We start from the raw sequence: 22,168 nt of genomic DNA, 5'->3' as shown, positions 1-22,168 counted from the left end.
TTCATTATTCTTATAAAGACATGTTTATTAACAGAGAATTTACAGCAGAGAAACATACAGACAATAAAAGACATTAAATAGTAAACCATGTAGCCTAGGGAAATGGGTGCATAATTGGGAGTCAGGAGGTTGTGATTAATCTGGATTCTCCCTGGGCCTTGAACAAATGGCTTTATAGAATCATGGAAGTGTAGGACTGGAAGTGACCTCAATAAGTCATCTAGTCCAGTCCCCTGCACCCAAGGCAGGACTAAGTAATGACTAGACCATCCCTGACAGGTGTTTGTCTAACCAGTTCTTAACAACCTCCAATGACCGAGATTCCACAGCCTCCCTAGGCAATTTGTTCCCGTGTTTAACCACCCTGACAGGAAGTTTTTCCTAATGTCCAATGTAAATCTCTCTTGCTGCAATTTAAACCCATTGCTTCTTGTCCTATCCTCAGATTAACAAGAACAATTTTTCACCCTTCTCTTTGTAACAACCTTTTACATACTTGAAAACTCTTATCATGTCCCACCTCAGTCTTCTCCTCTCCAGTCTAAAAAAACCCAGTATTTTCAATCTTTCCTTTCAGGTCATGTTTTCTAGACCATTACTTATTTTTGTTGCTCTCCTCTGGACCTTTTCCAATTTGTCCACTTTTTTACCTTCATCTTTGTCTATTCCAACATTTGGGGAGAGAGAGGATACTTAACCATGTGCTTCACGTGGCCATTGGGAGAAATAGGTAAGTAATATCTGTACAGTTGCTTTGAGTGAAGCACTATTCTGTGAATTTAAGGTATTGATAATTTTCTTTTATTATTACAGTCTGGCTTTGAGAAGTTAAACTGCAACAAAACTTTGTTTCGGGGGGGAAAAAATTGATATAACTTACATGAGGCAGGCCATCCACAAGGTGGATCTGTGCTTTCTGAATCTCTTGTGTCATTCAGGATGTGACTTGCTCTCACTGCTCAGCTGAATTGTAGGGCTTCAAGCCTTTTATAAATTCTGAGGGCCTTACTCAGGAAAATCCTCATCTGAGATCAGTGGCCCTCGTGATTTGGCACTTAAAGAATATACCTGCAGTGTTGTTTATTTTTATTTGATGCATCTTCCTGCCTCACCCATTAGTTTGGCATTTTCCTGTATTGCACCAAACCAAATTTCCCCACACTTCACCTATCCTGGTCGTACTGCATACTGGACAATCTCATTGAATTTAGAGATATGGTGAAACACACGCCCTTAATTTAAATTAACTCTGTATCTAGACACAAGCAAATGCGTGGGATTCTTAAATTTTCTTCCTCTTCTTCCAGCCCAAGTTTGCCATGGATTCCCCATGAAGTTCAAGCAACATCTTTCAAATGCAAGTAATGATGACTTGACTGATTTTACATTTAACCACCATAGTTGTTCTGGGGAACCTGGCTTCTCCAACCATCATGAGTGAAAGGTCCAGTTTTCAAGAGTGATCTTAAAGGTGGAGGGGAGGAAACAGCCTTACAGATACAAAACTAAGAAGGAATGTTATAGGGGTGTAGAGTCAGTAATTCTTCTACCATCATAGGATGGGGTATACCTAGGTAGGAGGCTGCAGGTATCTACCCTGAATGAAGGTATGAGCAAAACCCTCAGCCCACTTGGAGTAGCAAAGCTGAATTGCCGAATGGAAAGCAGCCCATTTACAACTTTTTCAAAAGCCTGAGTAAGAGAGGGGAAAAAGAACAGTGGTATTTTTGGCATAACAATAGATTGAGATTGTTATGCTGTTGTGTAAATAAATCAGAATCCAATCAAACCAGATTCTTTCCTTTTTTGGCAAAATGTCAGTATGATGGGCCAGTTCCTCAGAAGGGTATAAGTTAGTTTAGATCAGTTCAGATCAGCGGCACAATATTGATTTACACCAGCGGAAGATCTGGTGTTCAATCATATCAGGCAATTCTTTCGGTTGGAGTAAGTTTGTGATTTAGCAGGGGCGTACATGAAGGACTAAGTGCTGCTCCCCTTACTGCAATCTCTCATTGACTTCAGTGAGAGTTTTGCAAGCAGAGGCATTTTTGATAAGTCATTAAAGTTACAGATGTTTGCATAGCTGGTTATAATCTGGTTTCTGATTCTTGTTCCTTAATGTTCTGAGATCCGTTGGAGAAGTTCTGTGTTTCCTTTTTGCATTGGATTGAGACAATTGTGTAAATGCTTCTGATCAAGAAAATCCCAGCTATGACTGCAAAGTAACTGCCATAAATTAGGAACTGAAAAAAAATGAATGCAGAAGAATTGGTGAAACACACATACTGTATTGGAGAAATACCCACTTCTTTCTGAACTATTAAGTATATAGATTCTACCAATTCATTCATCCATGTCATAGCTAAATTTCTGCAAGCACAAACTTCATTTGGATGGCTTGCCAGATACCAGAGGATCGTTGGGTGATGCAGAGGTGTCATACTGGCTCCTACACCAACCCCCTGCTCCTCCTGGCCACTATCATAAGAGTGTGGTCAGGGAAAGAGGCATGGCCAAATATTTCCTTAATCTCTGGCGATGACCAGCTACTGGAATGGCTCCTTGGGGGTATAAGCAGCCAAGGGAAAGCAGCCTTCAGAGAGCCACTAGTTTATGCTGGAGACTCGACTAGTATCAATATGGTCCAGGATTGGGAGAAAACAAGATCTGTTTGTTTGCATGATATCAGTGATATTCTATCCTATTATAGTATAAGGATTGTTGTATATGGTATCTTGGAAATGATACAGTTCTACCTTGTTCATACAAACCTCAGTTGCTGAAACTGTTGTTTGAAACATATCATACACATTAAACATTTATAAATTACACTATAACTGTGATTATCCAAAAGTAATTGCTTCCTCATTCCTCCATGATATCCAGACAATCAAAGATGTATTGTAGATGTATCTTCATTTCAGGATCTCAAGTTGTACGGAGTCTTATAGCACTTATTACATTGAACGTAGTGTAGGTCAAAATTTAACACATCAGGAAGCAATTTATTTTTGCCTTTCACAGTGAATGGAGAGGGAGGAGTGCTTTTAATACTATGAAAAAGGTAAAGCTCTGAGAACTTATTAAAAGCTCTAAAGTAATGCATCATAAGCCTGCTCTTATGCCTCTATATTGTAGAGGTTTTTCATTCAATGGCTGTGAAAAGAAACTCTCAAGGGGTCTTTAGCATTTTGGACAATATTTTGTTCCATAATGCCCTGTTTGAGTCCCCCACTTGTTTATTATATTCCTTCCTCTATCAGTTTTGTCAGGCACCAATGTAGCTTCACTGCTAAAACCACCTGGCAGGTAAATAGTATAACCGAGTTACTGTGCAGAAGTAACCCTGAGAGGAAGATCAGGAGAGGGGTGCTCCATGCTGGGGGAAAGCAAAAGGGGTGGTGCTGGGGGAATCAGCAGCGTGCTTGTCATCTTTCCAGGAACTCTTCCTGCTTGTGCTAACCAACCAAGAGACCTCAAGGCCATATAACAACATGTCTGAACTCAGAAGTCACACCCCTCCTGAATGGTATCTGAATACCTTTTTGGTATTCTTGGAGCCCAGAGGGCCAGCAAAAGGAATTGCTGTCTGAGATGTCATTGAAGGAACTCTCTGCATTCATTTGGGAACATGGTAAAGATTGGAACTAACAGAGCAGATGTTTGTTTTCTTGTGTTACTGAAGCATCTGATGACTTTAGGTACCAATATGGGGAGCACTTGTTCGCTTAAGCCTTTTCCATTATATTTGTCAATTTGTATCATATCTACAGTTGGCATCATGAAAGCATTAGTCTAGTTCCAGAGTAGCATTTCTTACCTTGTTAAACCTGCTGCCTCTAGGGTCAAATGCTCAATTGGTATAAATTGTCAGAGCTTCATTGACTTCAGTGGAGAGCTGACAATTTACATCAGCTGAGGATTAAGTCTATTGACGATATATAAAACCAAGTTTCTGGTCACTTGTGGTCATTTAAGATCCATGGCACTCTTTGTAAGAGCCTGGGTACCAACTCAAATAGCTTTATACTCTACATACCTAAGTATTCTGTGCTGTTGGATGTATTCCTACTCTGTGTGGTGTGGCTGTGAGCCGCAAGGGTATAGCAATTATCAGACCGGTTCCTCCATCAAACAGAGATTCAAAGTGGGGCTCCCCTTTTCATGTCTTGCCCCCTTTGCCAGCCACTCAAAATGTGCATGTTAGCCAGTTCTACCCTTTCTTTACTTTCCTACTTTGGTATCCTGATGATTCTGTCCCTCTTCTCACCACCTCCTTCTCCTGCCAAGTTACCGAAGGCTCCTTTCCACTTCTCTTCAGTAACTAGAAAGTATCATGTGATTTCAAAGAGGTAAAAATAATTTACCAAGGTTTTGACTAGATCCTGCTGCTCTTGAACTCAGAGGCAAAATTTCAGTTGACATTAGTAGAAGCAGGATTGGTTAATGAGCACAGTGAACACCCCATGTGATAAGTAGGTATTCCTACTCGAGTTTACAAATGTGGATACTCAAGACAGGAAGGTAGAATTATCTGACTTAAGTTATATAGCAGGTCTGTGTCAGAAATGGAATTAGAATGCAGGAGCCTCTTGCGCTTAGTTCTGTGCTTGGTCCAGGCTACCTCTTATGCTGTTGAACTGCCATGACACCCTGTGGCTAGAGATTATGTAGATTTTTCAGCAGGGTGGGGGCTAGTTTAGTTGTATTCACTGAGAGGAAGTTGGCAGCAGCCCAACAGTATTACCCGCCCATTCATGAATTGGTCTGGGGTCCCTGCCAAAAATCAAAGGATCAGTTTAATGGGATCTTTAGTGTGGATTTGGGCCACTAAGGGTGAGGGGAAGGGACCATGACTAACCTATGAGTTTTATGTAAAAACCCAGTGGCATACTTTCAAACCTGGTGACCAAGTTACATCTTCAGTGCTGTCTACACAAGGGAAAGGACAAAAGAAGAGTGGATTATGATTGCTTAAACTGGAAATTGTGATGTCAAAGGATTCCTTTTACAGGTTTAAGATGCATGCAACACTAACTGAATTAGCCAAACAGTAAATGTAAAGTGAATAATACTATTTACCTGGGTTACTATCTTCAATCCCAGACCTCTTGAATCAACTACGACTACAGTTATAATAGTCTGAATCACCAGTGCAACAAAGTTGTTGAATCCAAACATTAAAGCGTAGCGTTCCATGGTTAGATTGACAGCGATCTGAAACCTAAAATTAAATGGTTGGTTAGTTAAACTGCAGAGAACATGAATGTATTCCCTATCCTTTTCCTTGGAAAAGAGCGATGATTCACATATAGTACGGTATGTCTAGGCTAGGATAAAAGGTGTCATTTTACAATGTGTTACTATCATATTTTAACACCCTAGTGTAGACAAGGCAAGGTGTATTTGAACATGTTAGCTATCTATCTCTGTCCTTACATGCCCCCTTCCCCTTATATTACCATAGTCTCTGAGGAGAGGTTTCACCTTCTGTCCTCTAGGATCAGGGTATCGCCTATAATCCCCATTTTGTAAATGGAGAACTGAGGCACAGAGGAAATAAGTGATTTGTTCAGAGTTACACAGGATGGCTGTGAGTGAGCAGGGAATTAAACCTGGGTCTCCCAGTTACCAGGCTAGCACCAAACTTCTGGATTATTCTTCCATTCTTGGTTCAGATGAGACCTATGGGATCTAATAGAACCTCTTAAGAACAGAGTTTCTCTTGTCAGTTGGTTTGTAAGGTCTGTGGTTTGAGAGTGACTTTGAGAGTGACATTGATTACTTCTTATCTGTGCTGAATTCCTGTAAGTTTTTTTTTATCTCCCTTCAACTTTTTTTGGGGGGGTGGGAGCATTTATTTTAAACCTTTCTTTGTAAAATTGTATCTTTTGGGTCTTCTACTCAGAAAGTTTGCTTGTAATTCTTGTAATACATTGTACAGTATGTAGATTCTTTTTTATTGGACATAGGATACTTATTAGGCTCCTGAAGTTCTTGTAGTTTTCCATTTTTTGGTAGAGCTGGTTGAACTTGATGGCAAACCATCTGTCAGATTTGGCCTATTTTCCTGTTTGTGAACTGTCCATGTACCAGTCAAGATATTTTTTGTGTGTAGCCATGTTGGTCCCAGATATGAGAGGCACAAGGTACGTGACATGTCTGTTATTGGACCAACTTCTGTTGAAGAATTTGTTCATTGTTTACTATTGCTGAACATATAATATTTAAAACTGTTGCCTTCTATAAGTCTGTACAGCATATAGCAAATTGGGGAGCAGGCTTTGGCACTACCTCAGTGTAAATGTGTTTAGTAATATTTGGGCCCTTGGGTGTTTTGGAAACCATTTATGGCGAGTACTCAATATGCAGCACTGAGATGTGGGCTGTGAGATTGGTCAGTTAAGTCATGCGATGGGTGAGCTAACATTTATAAAAACAGGAGCATTGCCTGAAGAAATCATTGGGATGTTGAATCTCTCTTTGAGGGGAGCATTGTGTGGTCTAGGAAATCTTAGGACACCTGTTTCCTGTCTATTTTGTGCAAAGAATGAGCATTAGGTTTGGCCATATTCATAGACTCCAGATTTAAAAACAGCTGGATTCCTTCTTGACTGAGGAAGAGAAAGAAATAGGCTGGATTTATTTGCTGTTCGACAGATTTTACATTTTTTTCCCCTGTCACATACACACACTAGCCTACCTAAACCAGGGCTTAAATTCTCAGTCTTTCCTGGTGCCCACCCCCCCATGCAACCCTCTCACCCCCCCCCCCCCCCAACATGCTATGAAAACTCCAGGGGGGTTGAAAATATGTACCAGAGCTCTGCTCCAGACAGCTCTGGGTGAATTTAAGACCTGACCTAATCTATTTAGCTGGATTAATAATCAAAGGTGGCTCAGAAAGCACTTTCAATACAAATTGACTTGTGTGCACATGGATGCACCCATTCATGTTTCAACAGCTGTATTTGCATGAAAAAAATCCTCCCCAAATATTTGTATGAACAAAATTCTATTGCGCCATATTCACAAAAAAGCAATATCAACAGAAGGCTGGATTGAATAGTGAGTCAGATGTGTCATACTTCATGACTGTGTGTGTGTGAGAGAGAGAGAGAGAGATGGGTGTGAAATGGTTTTCCTATCCTGTGAGAAATTTAGAGATTTTGAAAAAATTTCCTGTACCAAATTGAGATGAAAAGTTAATGTTGAAAAATTTCACAAATTGATAATCTGGGGGGAAGGGAAAAAAACCGCTTAGATTGGGTCAATTGATACATTTTGTTTTGATGATTTTGAAATGTTTCATTTGATTGTTTAAATATTTTGGTTTTTAGTATAAATTAACTAAAATGTCAAAATAAGAGTTGTTTTGAACCACAGAATGAACCATTTTATTTTGAAAATGCTGACATGAACATTTCAACAACTTTGAAACTTTTTTCAACATTTCTTTTAGTTGGGAGATTGTTGATGGGAAAGGGTCTGGTTCAATCAGTTTCAGTTTTGATGAATTGGGATCTTCTAACGAAAAATCTTTAATTAGAAAGTTCCCCACTAGCGCCAGTGTGTTGTGTAGACAGATGCAAGCTTCATATCTACAATATGGGAATGTAGGAATACTGCTCTTCGCACATTATTTATTTAATTCCCCCTGATGCTTTATTTAATTCTGGTCGTTTTGTTCATTTTTCTTGATTATAGAAAGATGGGGTGCCAGGGTTCTTGTAAACATGTTAGGTTTAACTCATCTAATGGCTTTCAAGTACTCAGAAAAGGATTGAAATCCTTGAATGGGCTTTTCCTAGTCAGGAAAAAATGAGGACACAATTCAGGTTACTCTTTCCAACTCCTTTTCTTTATAACATGCTCAGTTTTTCTAACTGCTTTGAGCAGAGATGTTGGTTGATAGCAATCACAGCAACTAGGCTTACTGCACTCGCAACTACAGAAAACAGCTATGTACAACCTTCTAGCCAGCATATAGTTTCTTACATCAAAATACACCAGCTGCTGTGTGACTGTCTCTTTCTCCCCCTCCCCCTCCACCCAAGCACCAGGGGACTAAAGAAGCTGGTGTTTTCCAAGCCTTGGGAAGAGGTCACCTCTGTCTATATTGCTGCTATGTAACATAAGCAAAATCCATTTGAATTCAATGACTCTTTCTCTCTCTTCTTCCCCCCCCCCTTTTAAAAACAAAGATTTGAGGGTTTATTGCAGGGGTAGGCAACCTATGGCACACGTGCCGAAGGCGGCATACGAGCTGATTTTCAGTGGCACTCACACTGCCTGGGTCCTAGCCACCAGTCTGGGGGGGCTCTGCATTTTAATTTAATTTTAAATGAAGCTTCTTAACCATTTTAAAAATCTTATTTACTTTACATACAACAATAGTTTAGTTATATATTATAGACTTATAGGAAGAAACCTTCTAAAAACATTAACATGTATTACTGTCACGCGAAACCTTAAGTTAGAATGAATAGATGAAGACTTGGCACACCACTTCTGAAAGGTTGCCGACTGCTGGTTTATTGTTATCAGTCTGTTCTTTTTAAAGCACTAATTAACCTAACAGCAAGCTGTAAATATACCTAGGTATAGCTGTAGGTTAATTTAGTAGCTCTTAACCCTGTCTGTGACAAGCTATATCATATCTAAAATGTAGCTTACAGCAATAAATATCCACCAGATATCCCTAACTAGCTGAAATAGAGATGGCATAATATAACTAGTTGCTGAATTCCTTGAAATATTCCCAGTTATGTAGAAACATTATGGCTTGTTCTTTTTGCATTCAGTGGTCACTTGTGGGTGACATCTTTCAAACACCATATACGTTTCACATTCCACCCAGCTGAAGACAGTGTTGTACTTGTAATTGTGGGAGGAAAAATGGATACATTTGTAATGGTTGGCTGTCGACCTTGTTTTCTTGTCTTAGTCCTTCATACTACTCTAACAACCCCTTGAAATGAAAATAGGGGAATGTATTGATTTAATTCAAGGTACTAAATGACCTGTAATCAATCTAATGCTAGACTTCATTATTTTTAAACTGAAGGACTATCTAATGTGACTTTTTTATTGGTTTGAGAAGTCTGTGAATAAACAATTCAGCATGATGATGGTTTGTACTTACGTTGCTATTGTTATGAGAAGCATATAACATGACTTGAAAACTAGATAGCTAGCATAGCATGCCCAGATGTTGGCAGTAAAATGCATGAGAAATAGAGAACCAGCATCCAGTGCAGAGAAGATTCCCAGTGCTAGCTCTCCTGAAAGATCCCAGTTAATTTTCACATATCCTACTGCCATGGCGGTTACTGAACCTAGAGAGATGATATAAGAATATTGCGTTGTATACCTGCCACGCTATCAAGTAAATAGTAACATACTTATATTTTGATTTTAAAACCCACGGTAAATATTTGACTAGAAGAGTTCTAATTCCAGTTGTAAGATGTTTGTTTTATGCAACAGATTAGTCATTTTTAGACACACACCTGCATTCATCAATTCTTGTCATTTTTCTTGACAAATCATAGGCATGATTATACTCGGTGTATTGGACAAGCTGCTGTGCAAACGGAAAATGTTCTTAGTCTGAATGTCAACAGTATGCACCGGAGCTGGACTACTTTAGAGATAGAATCTGGGCTAATTGATTGTCCTTTCTCCTTCCCAGTTCTGCTTAGAAGACTCTTGGGGTTCCCTGGGGAGCTTAGTAATTCCACTGAGCTTTGTTCATGTCCTTTTAAAATATGCCAAACTCCTTTGTGGCTTTAGAAGCTCAGCCAGAATCCTGAAGCAAATCCTTTGACTGATGAATTTGCCAAGTCCACAGATCTTTTTGTGAAACTTGCTAGGCCAGCCAGACCTTTTATTGATTTTGAAAAATCTACAGAGAACAGTGTTCTCTCATTCTTAATCAGGCAGAGTATCACAATCGCTTACATACCCTAGTGCTTAATGTGTGAACTTGCTGAGCTCTTTGAGATGCGACGTGACACAGAATGGTTATGAAAATTTATCTAAGGAAATACCTTGGGAGTGATTCACTGTTACCTTGCACCTTGTGCAGCCATTTACCCCAGTGCAAAGTGAGTGTAAAACACTGCTGGATCGGGATGGTAGCATTCTGCATTTGTTTTGCACTGGGGTAAATAACTATTCCAGCTGCAGGGTAGCAATGGACCAGGTCCCTAATTCTTTTTTAAAACTCTGGTATCTCAGGATAGTGAAAACAACAAGGTGTCCTTGTGGCACCTTAGAGACTAACACATTTATTTGGGCATAAGCTTTCATGGGCTAAACCCACTTCATCAGGATAGTGAGTTTAACAGTTCGCTTAAAATTTTTGGTGAAAAAATTCTCCTGTAGCCCCACATTGCACATGCCAATTAGGATTTAGAAATTTCTTTTTGGGGCTTAGTTTTTTTAAAGTTCTTGTTTATAAAGGAAGGGTGACCACTGGCTCTGTCTTGCAGCCTTTATTCATATGAGTAGCAAGGCAACAGGGTTATATGTGAGAGAAGGCTCAACTAGAGATGGGCCTCTAATGAAACCCTAGATGTGCACTTCAACTCTGGGGATGCTACCACATCACCATATATTACTTCCAAAACCCATGCTTCAGACTGAAATTTATTTGACTGTGAATGCATTAAACATCTGAAAATTAAACTGATCTTCCTGTCATTTGATAGCTAATTCTAATAAGTACACCGGCCTGGGTCTCATTAAGAGAAGTAACGTACACAACAGTACGTTCAAAATGTGCGCCATACTCTATTGAAGGATTTCTCTAACTTTTCATAGTGTGATCCATGTCTTTGGGAGTGTCTCACAGAAGCATCCCTTCCCATTCACGAATGGCTAACATTTCTGTGGCAAACATAGCAAGGCCCATGTGGAAAAATAACAGGGCAGTAATGCCTTTTGAGCTTCTTTGAATGAATTTAGCAGCTGAACACCAGGTCCATGTGATCAGCGTGCTCTCCACAGTCCACCAAGTACTGCACAAAACTCTCGTGATCTAAAGCCTACGCTTTGGGAGGCACCCCCCTAGAGAAATACGTGGCCTGGTGCTAAACTTGAGGCTTTTGGTACGTCTGATGAACTATTATAATTTGAATGTACAACCTGCTTACCCCTACTGTGGAATGCTTGATAGGCATGAAATGGACATAAACCACATGATAGGTTTTAAATCATGTGTGCTCCTATCTGGTATAGTTTGTATTTTAGAATTTACTAGAGGAAATACTTGAATACTGTATTGTTTACTTACTCAGAAATGTTGCTGCTGCCTCAACAGCCCCATTATAAACGTCATAATTCTGAGCGGGTGCTCTGTCGTCCCATAACACCTGGACGTAATTCACAATCTGGTTATAGCCTGCAGTGGCTAAAGCCCACCATAAGGACCAGTAAAGAAGTTTCTTTGTGCAATAGCATTCCTTTAAATCCTTGCATAACTGCACAAGCATGTGACACTGGTTCTTGTCAGACTGGCATTCAGGCAACGTCCTGGTAATGACAGATGATTTCGCGGCATCTTTGTCCTCTTGGCAACTTGGCTGCTCGTTCATGCTGGGTGCATTTGACGTTGTGTCTTGCCCCATTGTTCCTTGCGGAGTTTCAGGGATACGATTTTTGTGAAAGAACATACTTTTTTTTGGCATTGGTAGAAAAAATGACGCTAGGAAGGCCAAGGACAGAGAAGCCAAACTAATGGCATTTAGATAAAAATAGGATAGCTCTGCCAAAGATACTAAAAGTTGCCCCAACACCGCTGCAACTGTGGTTGCAACAAGTGTGATGCTTCTGCAATAACTAGTCACTTTCTGATAATGGTCAGCACTGACAACGCTGTAAATGTAGGCGTAATAGGCAACTTCAGTGGCCGTTACCATCCCATAAAAAAACTCCATCCACTGCATGGCTAGCACTCCTTGGAAAAATAAAAGCATCAGCCATGTAATAATGAAGCTAAGGCCTTGTAGAATAATGATGGGCTTATAGCGTAGATAGTCCGTAATCAAGAAAACAGGAAACAGTAACACCAGATACGAGTATGTCCAAACTGGGAAAACCTGGTTTGTAACCTGGAAGGGAAAGGAAGGAATTCTGTGATTTTTTTGGTGAATGAACTTGGAGAAAGGATCATGCTCATTGCTGTTAATTCGATGTGTAAAATATAGCAATATAAGTATGCGTGATGCCCAGATCTTATACTGTACTGTTTAATCGGGAAAACTTTATTTTATGAACCCTAAAAATGTTAAGGCAATAAACATAAGCTGTCTACTTGCCCCCTGAATATTACCTTCTGTCAGGGAATTCTCAGTTGGCCCTTTAGGGCAGAAATGAGGATTGAGCTCCTAATCTTTCACAGGGGAAATATCATGCATGTATCTTTCTGTAATAAATGTCAGAGAGTAAATGAGATTCTTATAGTTTCTTTCTGAAGAATAAAGTACACTCAGTATTTTGTTATTCCATATAATGGGAAAGCAGTGTATAGCCATACCTCATCAATGGTCAGGTTTTTATCTGGTCCTGTTAGATAAGGGGTGAGGAAAGGTTCTGATGGCCTCATCATGGAGAAAAATCCATAAATGCAGAGGACCAGGGTAGGATAAATCCAGCTGCTGCTTCGTATTTCCTTCCAGCAAGCCATGGCCTGGCCAACTAAAATATGGTGAAGGAAATGGTGTGTTAAATAGAAGACAGGTCCTCTTCACTGGAACTGAAGGCTATTTTAAAATTCAATTAATTATTTTTAAAAGTCCAGACACTAAAGAAACTTTTGTGAACACTGAAAACAACAGAGTGCCGCCTCCTGTTAAAAATGTGTAAGTGAACAACTCTTGTTGAAATGCACAGACTTATAGAAATTCCATTCAATTTGTGGTTGTTTTACAGGATTTTTCTAAGGGACTGCAAAGGACTGCTTGTCAGAGTTTTAGCTATGGAATTCAGTTGCATTATTCTTTCATTTAGTATTGAATGACAACCAAGTTGACCATGGAAAATTTTTCTCAGTCAGTTGATGGTTGAGGAATTTTTTAACTTTCATTTCCTACTTGAGAGCAAAATGGGACACAGTTTGTCTATTTATTAATGGTCTCCTCCCAACTCTTCCTGCTTTCATGTGCAGATCTCCCAAAGTGCAGGGGAGGTCAGGCTACCACGGGAGGGGAGAAGGATCATAGTAGTAACCTATGGAAAGGACACTGGACCAGATTCTCGGTGGGTGTAAATTGGCAGGGTTCCACAGAAGTCAGCTTTGGATCCTGTCCCATTATTTAAAATGTAAGTGAAAGTTGTTGTTTATTAGTTATCCCTAAATAGGGCATACGGAAACTGAAAAACAGATGTTTTTGCACTCTCATGAATTGGGGTTTATGGAACAAATTAACACCCAGTTTAAATCAATTGGCCCTAATTCAGGCATAAATCTAAATGAGTGTGGGTGAGCCAAATTTAGAGGCGATGTGTCAATGGAAGTAAACTCCCTAACTTAAATTTCTTTAGGAAGTCTTGACTGTAGCTTACATAATCTTCAATATGACCTCTGAATTTGAGCTGGTAAATCTATTGGGAATCTAGCTGGTACCTTTTTCAGTCACCTCAGTGCATATGTTACACAGTTTTAGATCCCCATAGATTTATTTCAACTTTCACCTTCTTGCCAATGTATAACTTATACCTAGGGCTGATTGAAAATTTTCCATAAATGTTTTGGATGGAAAATATATTTTTTTCAACTAGGCAGATTTGTGTGTGGAATATATGCTTTTTTCACTGGAAAACCTGAAAGTCAAAATTTTCAATTTAGGGATGAAAAGACATTTTTCCATTGAAATTTCCACAACAGAAAAAATCCCTTTATCTACATTTTTCTGTGCAGATGTAATATTTTCTAAATAGTCTATTTACGTCTACTAAATCTAAGGGAGTCCAGATTGTTTAACTCGCATACTAATCAGCCAGAAGCGTTACTATAGGAAGCAAAGTGATTTACAGTGTGTGTGTGTATTTAAAATATATAAATTAAAGTAAGGGATTTAAAGGCAACTTTAATTTACACCTTCTTACATCACAGCTGATTAGGCTCCCTGCCAGGGCAGTTAAGCAGGGATTCTGATTTATATCACTTTCCAAAATCAGAGGCAATGTATAGTCCGGGGGTTCTCAAACGTCATTGCACCACAACCCCCTTCTGACAACAAAAATTATTACATGACCCCAGGAGCGGGGACCGAAGCCTGAGCCTGTCCAAGCCCTGCCGCCCTGGGTGGAGGGGGAGAAGCCAAAGCCCGAGCCCCACCACCCAGGGCTGAGGCCTGAAACCCGAGCCACACACCTAGGGCTGAGGCTCCCATGCTTCAGCTTTGGCCCCAAGCAGTGGGGGTTTGGGCTTCAGTCCTGGCCCCAGCAAGTCTAATGCCAGCCCTGGCGACCCCATTAGAACAGGATCGTGACCCACTTTGGGGTCCCAACCCACAGTTTGAGAACCGCTGGCATAGTCTATTGACGTCAATGGATTTACACCATGATTAATTTGGTCCTGTGTGAATTTTGTAGGTTAGCCACTAGGGGGCAAGATAATCCCAATATATTCAGCAGGGCACATGCCTGCACCACTGTACGAGAGCTGTACTGCTACCTGCTTCGTTCTATCCCTGTCATTGCAGCCACTATTCCTGCTTCCACTGCTGAGGTTGCAGCCATGGCAGCAGCATGTTCTTACCCTGCAATGTCTTCTACCCTACCCTAGTCACAATAACATTTCCTCACTAGGGTGACCATATTTCCCAAAGAGAAAATGGCTGTTGCCCGGTTGCTGGAACACTGCGGGGGTCCCGCATGCTGGAATGCTGCTCTGCCCCCCGGCCCTACCTTCCCCCTGTGGGGGGGTTGGCATCTCTGCCCCCTCCATACCGCACCCCACTTCCCCCCCCCCAAAAAAAGTGGGCATTTGTCCTGTTTGCTCTGGTTGACTTGATCAGTTGGCAAGAGCAAATGGGACAAATGCCTCCTTTTGGGGAAAAAAAAGTTGGGATGGCTGGGACAGGGCTTAAAAGGGGACTGTCCCGGTCAGAATGGGACAGATGGTCACCCTATTCCTCACCTTCATTTCTCTTGAAGAGAAGCTAAAATACAACATCATGGATAAGCCTGTAAATAAACAAATATACTTCACATGATACTGAGAGACTGAACAATAACAGCAAAGAATGGATTTCAATGTGCACGTAACGGTACAACAGGAACGTATTTAGCAAAGCTCATGTTACCTGCGATAACTGAGGCTGCAGTTTCTTCTCATTGGGTTTGCTTCTCAGAGTTAATCTGCCACTACACTCCTTCAAGAGTTATGATATACTCTACGCTGCATTGCTGGCCAGCTATGTGGGCCAATGCAAGGGGTTGGGGACCCCTGCGTTCTCCCCATCCCCTTTGAGATTTTTTCTTACACTGCTAGGAGTGCTAGCAATGAGTAGTGCCTGTGTTCTAGGGAATTCAGAGACTTCCACGCAGGGGATTAAATGGGTGCTTTTTGTACACCCCACTCTCATGTGCCCAGCTGCTCCATGGATGCACGTGACCCATAGTTAATATCAAAGTCAAGTGTCCAGGCATGTTTGCGTGACTGCTAGTATCTCCTCAAACACAGCACTCTTCGTTCTGAGCTACATGAACAGCATCCTCTTCACGATTCAGCAAATCCTAGTGTAACCTTTCTTTTTATACTTTAGCAACCCCAGTGACTACACCCAGAGCCATTGCAGCACACACACAGGCTAATTCCCAATCCAGGCACGGGTTTCTTACAACTGTGTCCTGTTTTCTTTTCCCTGGCGTCTCTTTCTTCAAGTCTACTACCCAAGAGTATAAGTGATTTTTTTTTTTTGCACTTAACTTATATGATCCACAATCAGTCTTGACAACAAGATTTTTACCTTTTAACTTGGGGGGAGGGGGAGTGTTTCCTACCAGTCTCTTGCACTTTTCTCTTTATTCCCACCCCTTCTTTTATGCTAATGATTCTCTGCACTTCTTTTGGAAAGTTGCTAAACTCCCTTGATTGTCAAACAGCAACAACACCTCTTTGTTTTCCCATTTACCCACCCAGTTTCTAATCTCAATTCATCACTTTTTCCAGAGCTGCTTCTTTCCCCTCATTCCATTAAGTCCCACATATTCTAATAGCACTGATTTCCCTCCCTTTCTTTTCTCCCTTTTTCCTTTGCGTTTATTAGATTTTAGGTTTCTTAAACTCAGATGCAATCAAACCTTGTCTGCCGTGGCTTGTTCTTGATTCCCTTTTGTCCCGTCTTGGTATAGTTCCCTTTTTAATATTCCATGTTCTTTTGTTTCTCCTAGTTCAACCTTGTTCCCCTTTTATTCCAGCTATTGTACTCCGGTTTGTTTTTGGCCTCCTTCCTGTTGCACTTGTCTTTCAACTTGTTTTACCAGGCGCCTTCCCGAAAATCCGCCCAGCTGGCTTCACTGGGATTAATTAAAGTTTTAAAGGAACAGTAGTTTAATTCTGGCATATTATTTATTTGCATTGTGGCAGAGCCAAAAGGCACCAGTCAGTCAAGACTGGGGCACACTGTGCTAGTCCCTGTGCAAATATGCAGGTAATAAATATGTTCTCTTAAGAACTTGCCATCTAATTGACTAAAAAAGTGTGTGTGGACTAATAAAGTGATGGAGGAAGAGTGTAATGATATCAACTAATGAGGTGACATCGGTCAATTACTGAACAGTTTGATGTTCCAAATCATTCCAGTGGTTTACAAAATAAAATATCTGTTCCCAACTGCCCCACAGTGGTCACTGGCTGGGCTAATTTCCTGAGGAGGTCACAACAGATGTGAGTTTGGAGGAGGGAGTTGATGTGTAGTGAATGGGAGAATAATTGTCAGCCTACCAAAGATGTATGAAGTGTACATATAAGTACGCTGTATAGTTTTAAGGTTCTGAGACCTCCCAGCTGACCTGATCCTAAACTGGGCTAGGTTAGCATAGGTCCATTAGGTTCTCTAACTGCCAATTTACAGTTTGAAAACATTAGCCACCACAGTTTTTGTGTCTGCAAAGTAGATGGACCCCGGAGATTCCATTCTCAGTGCTCCAACCTGGGAGAAGGGGGAGCTGTGGAGAATAGCGCTGTATTGCTAAACCAAGAAACCCTTTTTGTTTTTAATAGAAGCCTAGCTGTATTCCCTTCCATACCCCTTTTAGTTCACTGTACCTTACACTCCCCAAGATTTTCCCATCCCCACTGATCACTGTCAGTGTGTCTAGACCGACCACATTTTAAAAAATGGCCAGGTATCTGAGTGCTTCAATTGTTGGGTGTCCAACGTGAGACAGGCTGTCCACCTGCAGTTCTCATGTTGGACAGGTGTGGGACTTGTGAACTTAGCCATACTTTTTTTTTTTTCCAGAAGTTCTCCTCAGTTTTTCCATTTCTTAGCATTTGCAGAGAGGTTAAAATGAGAACAAAGGGATTTGTAGTTAAATGAAAGCCAAAGATAATTCCAGTCAAATTCATCCCCTGCTTTGTTCTCTGCAGTATTTAATATTTCCAAAAAATAAACCAATGCTGTTGCTGCACATATTTTATCCCATCAATCAAATATTTAAGATTCTCCTCAAGGGTTAGAAGTAATTCACTGTCTCGAAAGAACTGGCATCTTTCACATTCTAATTAACCCATAAGAGAGCCCGCCAGGGTTGAGCCTGAAAACTCACAACTGCACCCTCTGAATGTCCTCATTTTTTGTAATGAAAGGTTTAGAGTAAAGATTGGTGGATACTGGAAGTATTTATAGCATATTTCAAATTACGAAGGATATAAAATGACTGTATCAAGGCTGCCCAGCAGAGGCAGCTCCAGCATTGAAAAAGAATTATACATGCACTGGAGAAAGCAACTGAGAGACAGCTACCAGTTGGGTTGGGTGAGAAGAGGGAAGCTTGTCTGGGAGACAGCCATGATATAAGGAGCTGCCACAGAATGAAAATGTCAAAGCAAATTGAATGTTACATTTCTAAAGGCAAAGAGTAGTTCAGGAATAAAGTATTTCTTAAAACAAATACAGTATTTCCATAAAAGGCACAGCTATTTGATCCTTTAGTTCTCTGATGCTGGGTAGCCCTTCTGCAGGTGTAGAACGTACAAGGTGCATACAGCAGTGGTTAACCACACTTAGTCTCTTTGCTCTCATATATGCAGTAACTGCAGCCTTTAAGTAATTTTAATCGGTCTGTTAAGGACTTTGCCCACACAGGGGAATCCTTTGGTGACCTAGGGCTGCTTTAACAGCTCATGCATAACCCCCAATCCTATACACTGTTGTACAGAGGTGACTGGAGCATCCATACACCTCAGCAATTCCTAGTTGCCACAATGATTCCTCGGGAATGTAGGCAGCAAGACAAAGAGCAGTCCTGAGGTTGCTCTACTTTACACTGGGATCTGGCCCAGAAAGCTGTAAAACTGGGGTTGACAAAGTGTAAAGGTGGCTTAATGCCACCTTTATACAGATCTCCTTTCCCAGCTCCTGCCAGCTGTGTCAAGCATCTCAGATGGATGCAACGCAGGATCTGTACCTGTATTTGTATTGTTTGTGAAAGGTCTTCCCCCTTTTCTAAATAAAAAGTTATTTGCAGAAATGAGAACTCTAGACCTTATCCACCAATCTTTAAACCTTCAATGAAAACAAATGACTATTGTCAATATTGGGCGGTCTCTTTTTTAAGAAAATATTTACTTAATTAAAATGGTCATTTTTAAAAAATTAAGCCATTTTTAAATGAACATTTGAAAATGTAATTTTTTTACTAAATTTGTGTAATAAAATGTATTGAGAATTGTTTAGATAACTTAGGAATTTCAGTACTCTTTAACTTTTCAACTATAACATGCTGATCAGAAAATATTAAATTCTTGATTTTTGTGGATAGTAAACAAATATGTTTACAAGTCTGGAGGAAGAATTACATTATGTAGATTGTTGGCTGATTCAGAGGAAATAGGCTGCATGCTAAGTGTTTCAAACTCATTCACAATCATAACTATCATTAATATTTACAACTTTAAAAATACATTTGTTATCTGTGCAACACTGGAATATTTATAGGATCCAATTAGTGAGGGTTTGAGAGATGAGCCATCTGGTCTAATCTTAGCAGAAAGCCCATAAATGCACAACACAGCAATCGTGCACATTTATCCACTGTTCCACAAGTCTTTTGAAGGGTTCCTGGTGAAGTGTTTCTAAGGTGCACATGTGCTCTTACTACTTAGAGTTAACCTTTAATTCTATTCAAGAAGCTGGACAAAATCATTAAGGGTGTCATGATTTTCTGGGGTATATGTTTGTGTAATAAGTCCAGCTTGGTATTGATGTAAGCCCAGTTTAGGACCTTCAATTTTCTTGTAATTTGATCAGTAAAAAACTTTAAACTGAGGGGAAGATAAAGGGCTAGATCATCACCTGGTAAGTTGGTGTAGCTCCACTAAAGTCAATGGAGATATGCTGATCTATAACATCTGAGGATCTGGCCCAAGGACCAGATGCTCATCTCAGTTGAGATGTACTAATGTAAATGCAGAATATCTCCATTCATTTCAGTGGAGCTACTTCAGATTGGCACTAATTTAACTGAGATCAGAATCTAACCCACAGTCTTTGATACTGCAAAAACAGCATCCTCTAATGTAATAATTGGAAGATGTGGTACATATTTATTTTTGGTTACCTACATTTTTATTCTGGTTTCATACACTTTGTCTTTTGCCTTCCTGCTAGTTGTTGTTGTTTGTTATAATCTATTATTCCTATTATTATAGGACTGAACCACCCTACTCGGGGATCAGGACCCTGTTTTGCTAGGTGCTGTACGGACCCAGAAGAAAAAGATTGTCTGTGCTTCATGGAGCTTACAATCTAAGCATAAAACAAGAAACAACAGATTGATACAGGCAGATGGGGAGTACAAATGAACAATGAGACAATATTTGTCAGCATGATGTACAACCCACATCTTATTCTGTCCTCTCATCATGTGTAGTACCTTACTTTTACATGTCCACTGAATGCCCAATCATTACAAGTTACGCTACTTCACCATTATCTGACCACCTCCAACCCTATGTCACATGTACGTTAAGGCAATAGATAGATCACGTCTCAATCTGGCCCAGAGACTTCCATGGGAGTTGCACTTGTTTGCACCAGCTATGAGTTTAGCCTATTATATCATGCTGCAGTATTCATCTGTTGCAATGCAAAGGATGGATTCATAGCAAAACATTATGCTGCTGTGAATGGATTGATTGGCTAATCATTCATACCATTGAGCAGCTATGATGTTAGTTATGGGAAGCAGTGTCATGCAGGGGTTAGTGCAGAGGCCTGGCACACTTGGGTGCTTTGAATCTTTATGAATTAACATTTGTAAATCATTCTGAGAGCCTCACAGGGGCAAACTTGCCCCACCCACCGGGGTAGCTACAGGGAACTTCAGTTACCTGGCTCCAGGAGCAGTTTCTGCCTTTGGCCATTGGTATTGCTGTCCATGATCATTTCCGAGCAGCTGTTCTACCTGCCCCTTGCAGGTTTTAGTCTTAATCCATCATTGTCTGCCAGGTGGGCAAACTGTAGGTAGGGGAGGTCAGGCTTCTTTTCTGCAGGGTGGCTCCGTAAATGCTAAGGCCTTCAACTTCAAAGTTGTGCTGCACAGCCCAGGAGAATGTGTCTGGGGGGAGGGGGTAGCTGTTCTAAATTGACTCCCAGCTGCCTAAGACCCCACATGTCTATTACAACAGCTATGAAATGCCCCCATTGTCCACCACCATGCCTCAGCAGCAGGGGGCAGGAATGGTGGCATAGGAAATGGTAAGGCACATAATCCCATTCTATCCATCCTAGGAGAACCTTTAACATAGATCTGCTAGCTTTGCAGGTTGTCCCAGGTGGAAGAGGCCCTGAAAGAATGCCTCTGATCTTCAGAGGAAAGGTGGTCTGAGCCAACCATTGTATGCACCGTTTGTCAGTGTAGAAGTCAGCCCTATGTACATAGACTAAGAGAAAAGCAGGATTTGTTTTACACCCTTCTGTTAGCTACTTTTTCCTGCTATCTCCCTTTCTGGGTAAATTACACTTATTTCAGATCCCTACTGAATTATTATTATTGTTTTGTTTGTATTATCGTGGTGCCTAAAGGCACCAGTCATGGATCAGGACCCCCATTGTGCCAGGTGCTGTTCAAACAGTCATTGATGAGTTATACTGATTTACCCAACACCATCCATTTTGTAATCTACTTACCCACAGCAAAATGTACACTTCCAGGTGTCTTGCTGCTGAATTTTGCCTCAGGTTTTCTAAGGAGTCTGGTGAGCAGTAGTAGCTAGTGAATTGAATAATGGAAGTAAGGCGGTAACAGAAGCAGGTGTAGTTGTAGACTATGGCGTTAACAGAGAAACCGACTACTTGGTTCGGGTGCAATGGTGCATATGTAAAATGGAATCTGAACCTAGGAAGGGGTGTTAATTAAGTTTGTTGTGCAACAAAGGATCCGAGAAAGCAAAGGGCAAGAAAAAAATCAATACATTACAGGGGTTAATTATTGAGTGGAATATGAAAATGTTGCTTGTATGTAATTAATCAAACTGAACTTTTACATGCGGGAAAACTGCATCTAGAACCAGTAACAGCGTTCCCAGCAGAACACATAGTGATCATTTAATACAGTGGACAGCTCTTGCACATCTACCAGGCCAAATCAAAATGAAGCGAAACCAATGATTTATTTTGGCCTAGAAGGCTGCCATTTGGGTGATGTGCTGCTTATTTTCCCATTTGAATTGTGTGCCTCTCTTTCTGTTCAGCGGTAAAGCATACAAGAATTTATCCATTGGTTTTATTGGGGCTTCATTGTCCAAGCTCCGCTCGGGTGCAGTGATAGGGAGGGAAGTACGGGGGGAGGGGACGGACTGTTAAGGAAACTGGTCACAGCTCCTTGAGTCTCAGCCACGCAGGACCAGTGTAAATAAAAGCAGAGGGTTAGCTTCAGCTGATGCTATTGTTGTGTCAGTGGAGAACTGGGCAGAGTGGAGCCTCCC

General features: G+C 40.7%; 1 protein-coding gene across 3 annotated transcripts; it reads right to left on the bottom strand.

Moving 5' to 3' along the window:
* On the bottom strand, positions 1–21,511 carry SLC19A3 (solute carrier family 19 member 3). 3 transcript variants are annotated; one of them, XM_065557987.1, is made up of 6 exons: positions 21,372–21,511; positions 12,545–12,705; positions 11,303–12,119; positions 9,149–9,341; positions 5,086–5,227; positions 1–2,246 (listed from the first exon to the last, which is right to left on the bottom strand). In XM_065557987.1, exons 2-6 carry the CDS (start codon positions 12,692–12,694, stop codon positions 2,091–2,093), a joined length of 1,458 nt encoding a protein of 485 aa, XP_065414059.1. In that variant the 5' UTR covers positions 12,695–12,705; positions 21,372–21,511; the 3' UTR covers positions 1–2,090. The 3 variants fall into 3 exon arrangements, with proteins under 3 accessions (XP_065414059.1, XP_065414058.1, XP_023959012.2); XM_065557986.1 differs by lacking the exon at positions 21,372–21,511 and adding an exon at positions 16,318–16,498; XM_024103244.3 differs by lacking the exon at positions 21,372–21,511 and having other exon boundaries at positions 12,545–12,712.
* Positions 21,512–22,168: the final 657 nt, after the last annotated feature.

This window comes from Chrysemys picta, chromosome 9, assembly GCF_011386835.1.
Source record: "Chrysemys picta bellii isolate R12L10 chromosome 9, ASM1138683v2, whole genome shotgun sequence".
Classification (NCBI taxonomy): Eukaryota; Metazoa; Chordata; order Testudines; family Emydidae; genus Chrysemys; species Chrysemys picta.
This window is presented reverse-complemented; position numbering and strand designations above follow the sequence as displayed.

Bases quoted from the DNA above. Each gene is read 5' to 3' on its own strand.
- SLC19A3 (XM_065557987.1), bottom strand. From the start codon at position 12,694: ATGGCTTGCTGGAAGGAAATACGAAGCAGCAGCTGGATTTATCCTACC. The intron at 5,228-9,148 runs GTAAGTACAAAC...ATTTAATTTTAG, and splicing joins CTTCTCATAACAATAGCAAC to GTTTCAGATCGCTGTCAATC. The intron at 2,247-5,085 runs GTAAATAGTATT...ATTTTTTTTCAG, and splicing joins GATTGAAGATAGTAACCCAG to TTCCTAATTTATGGCAGTTA.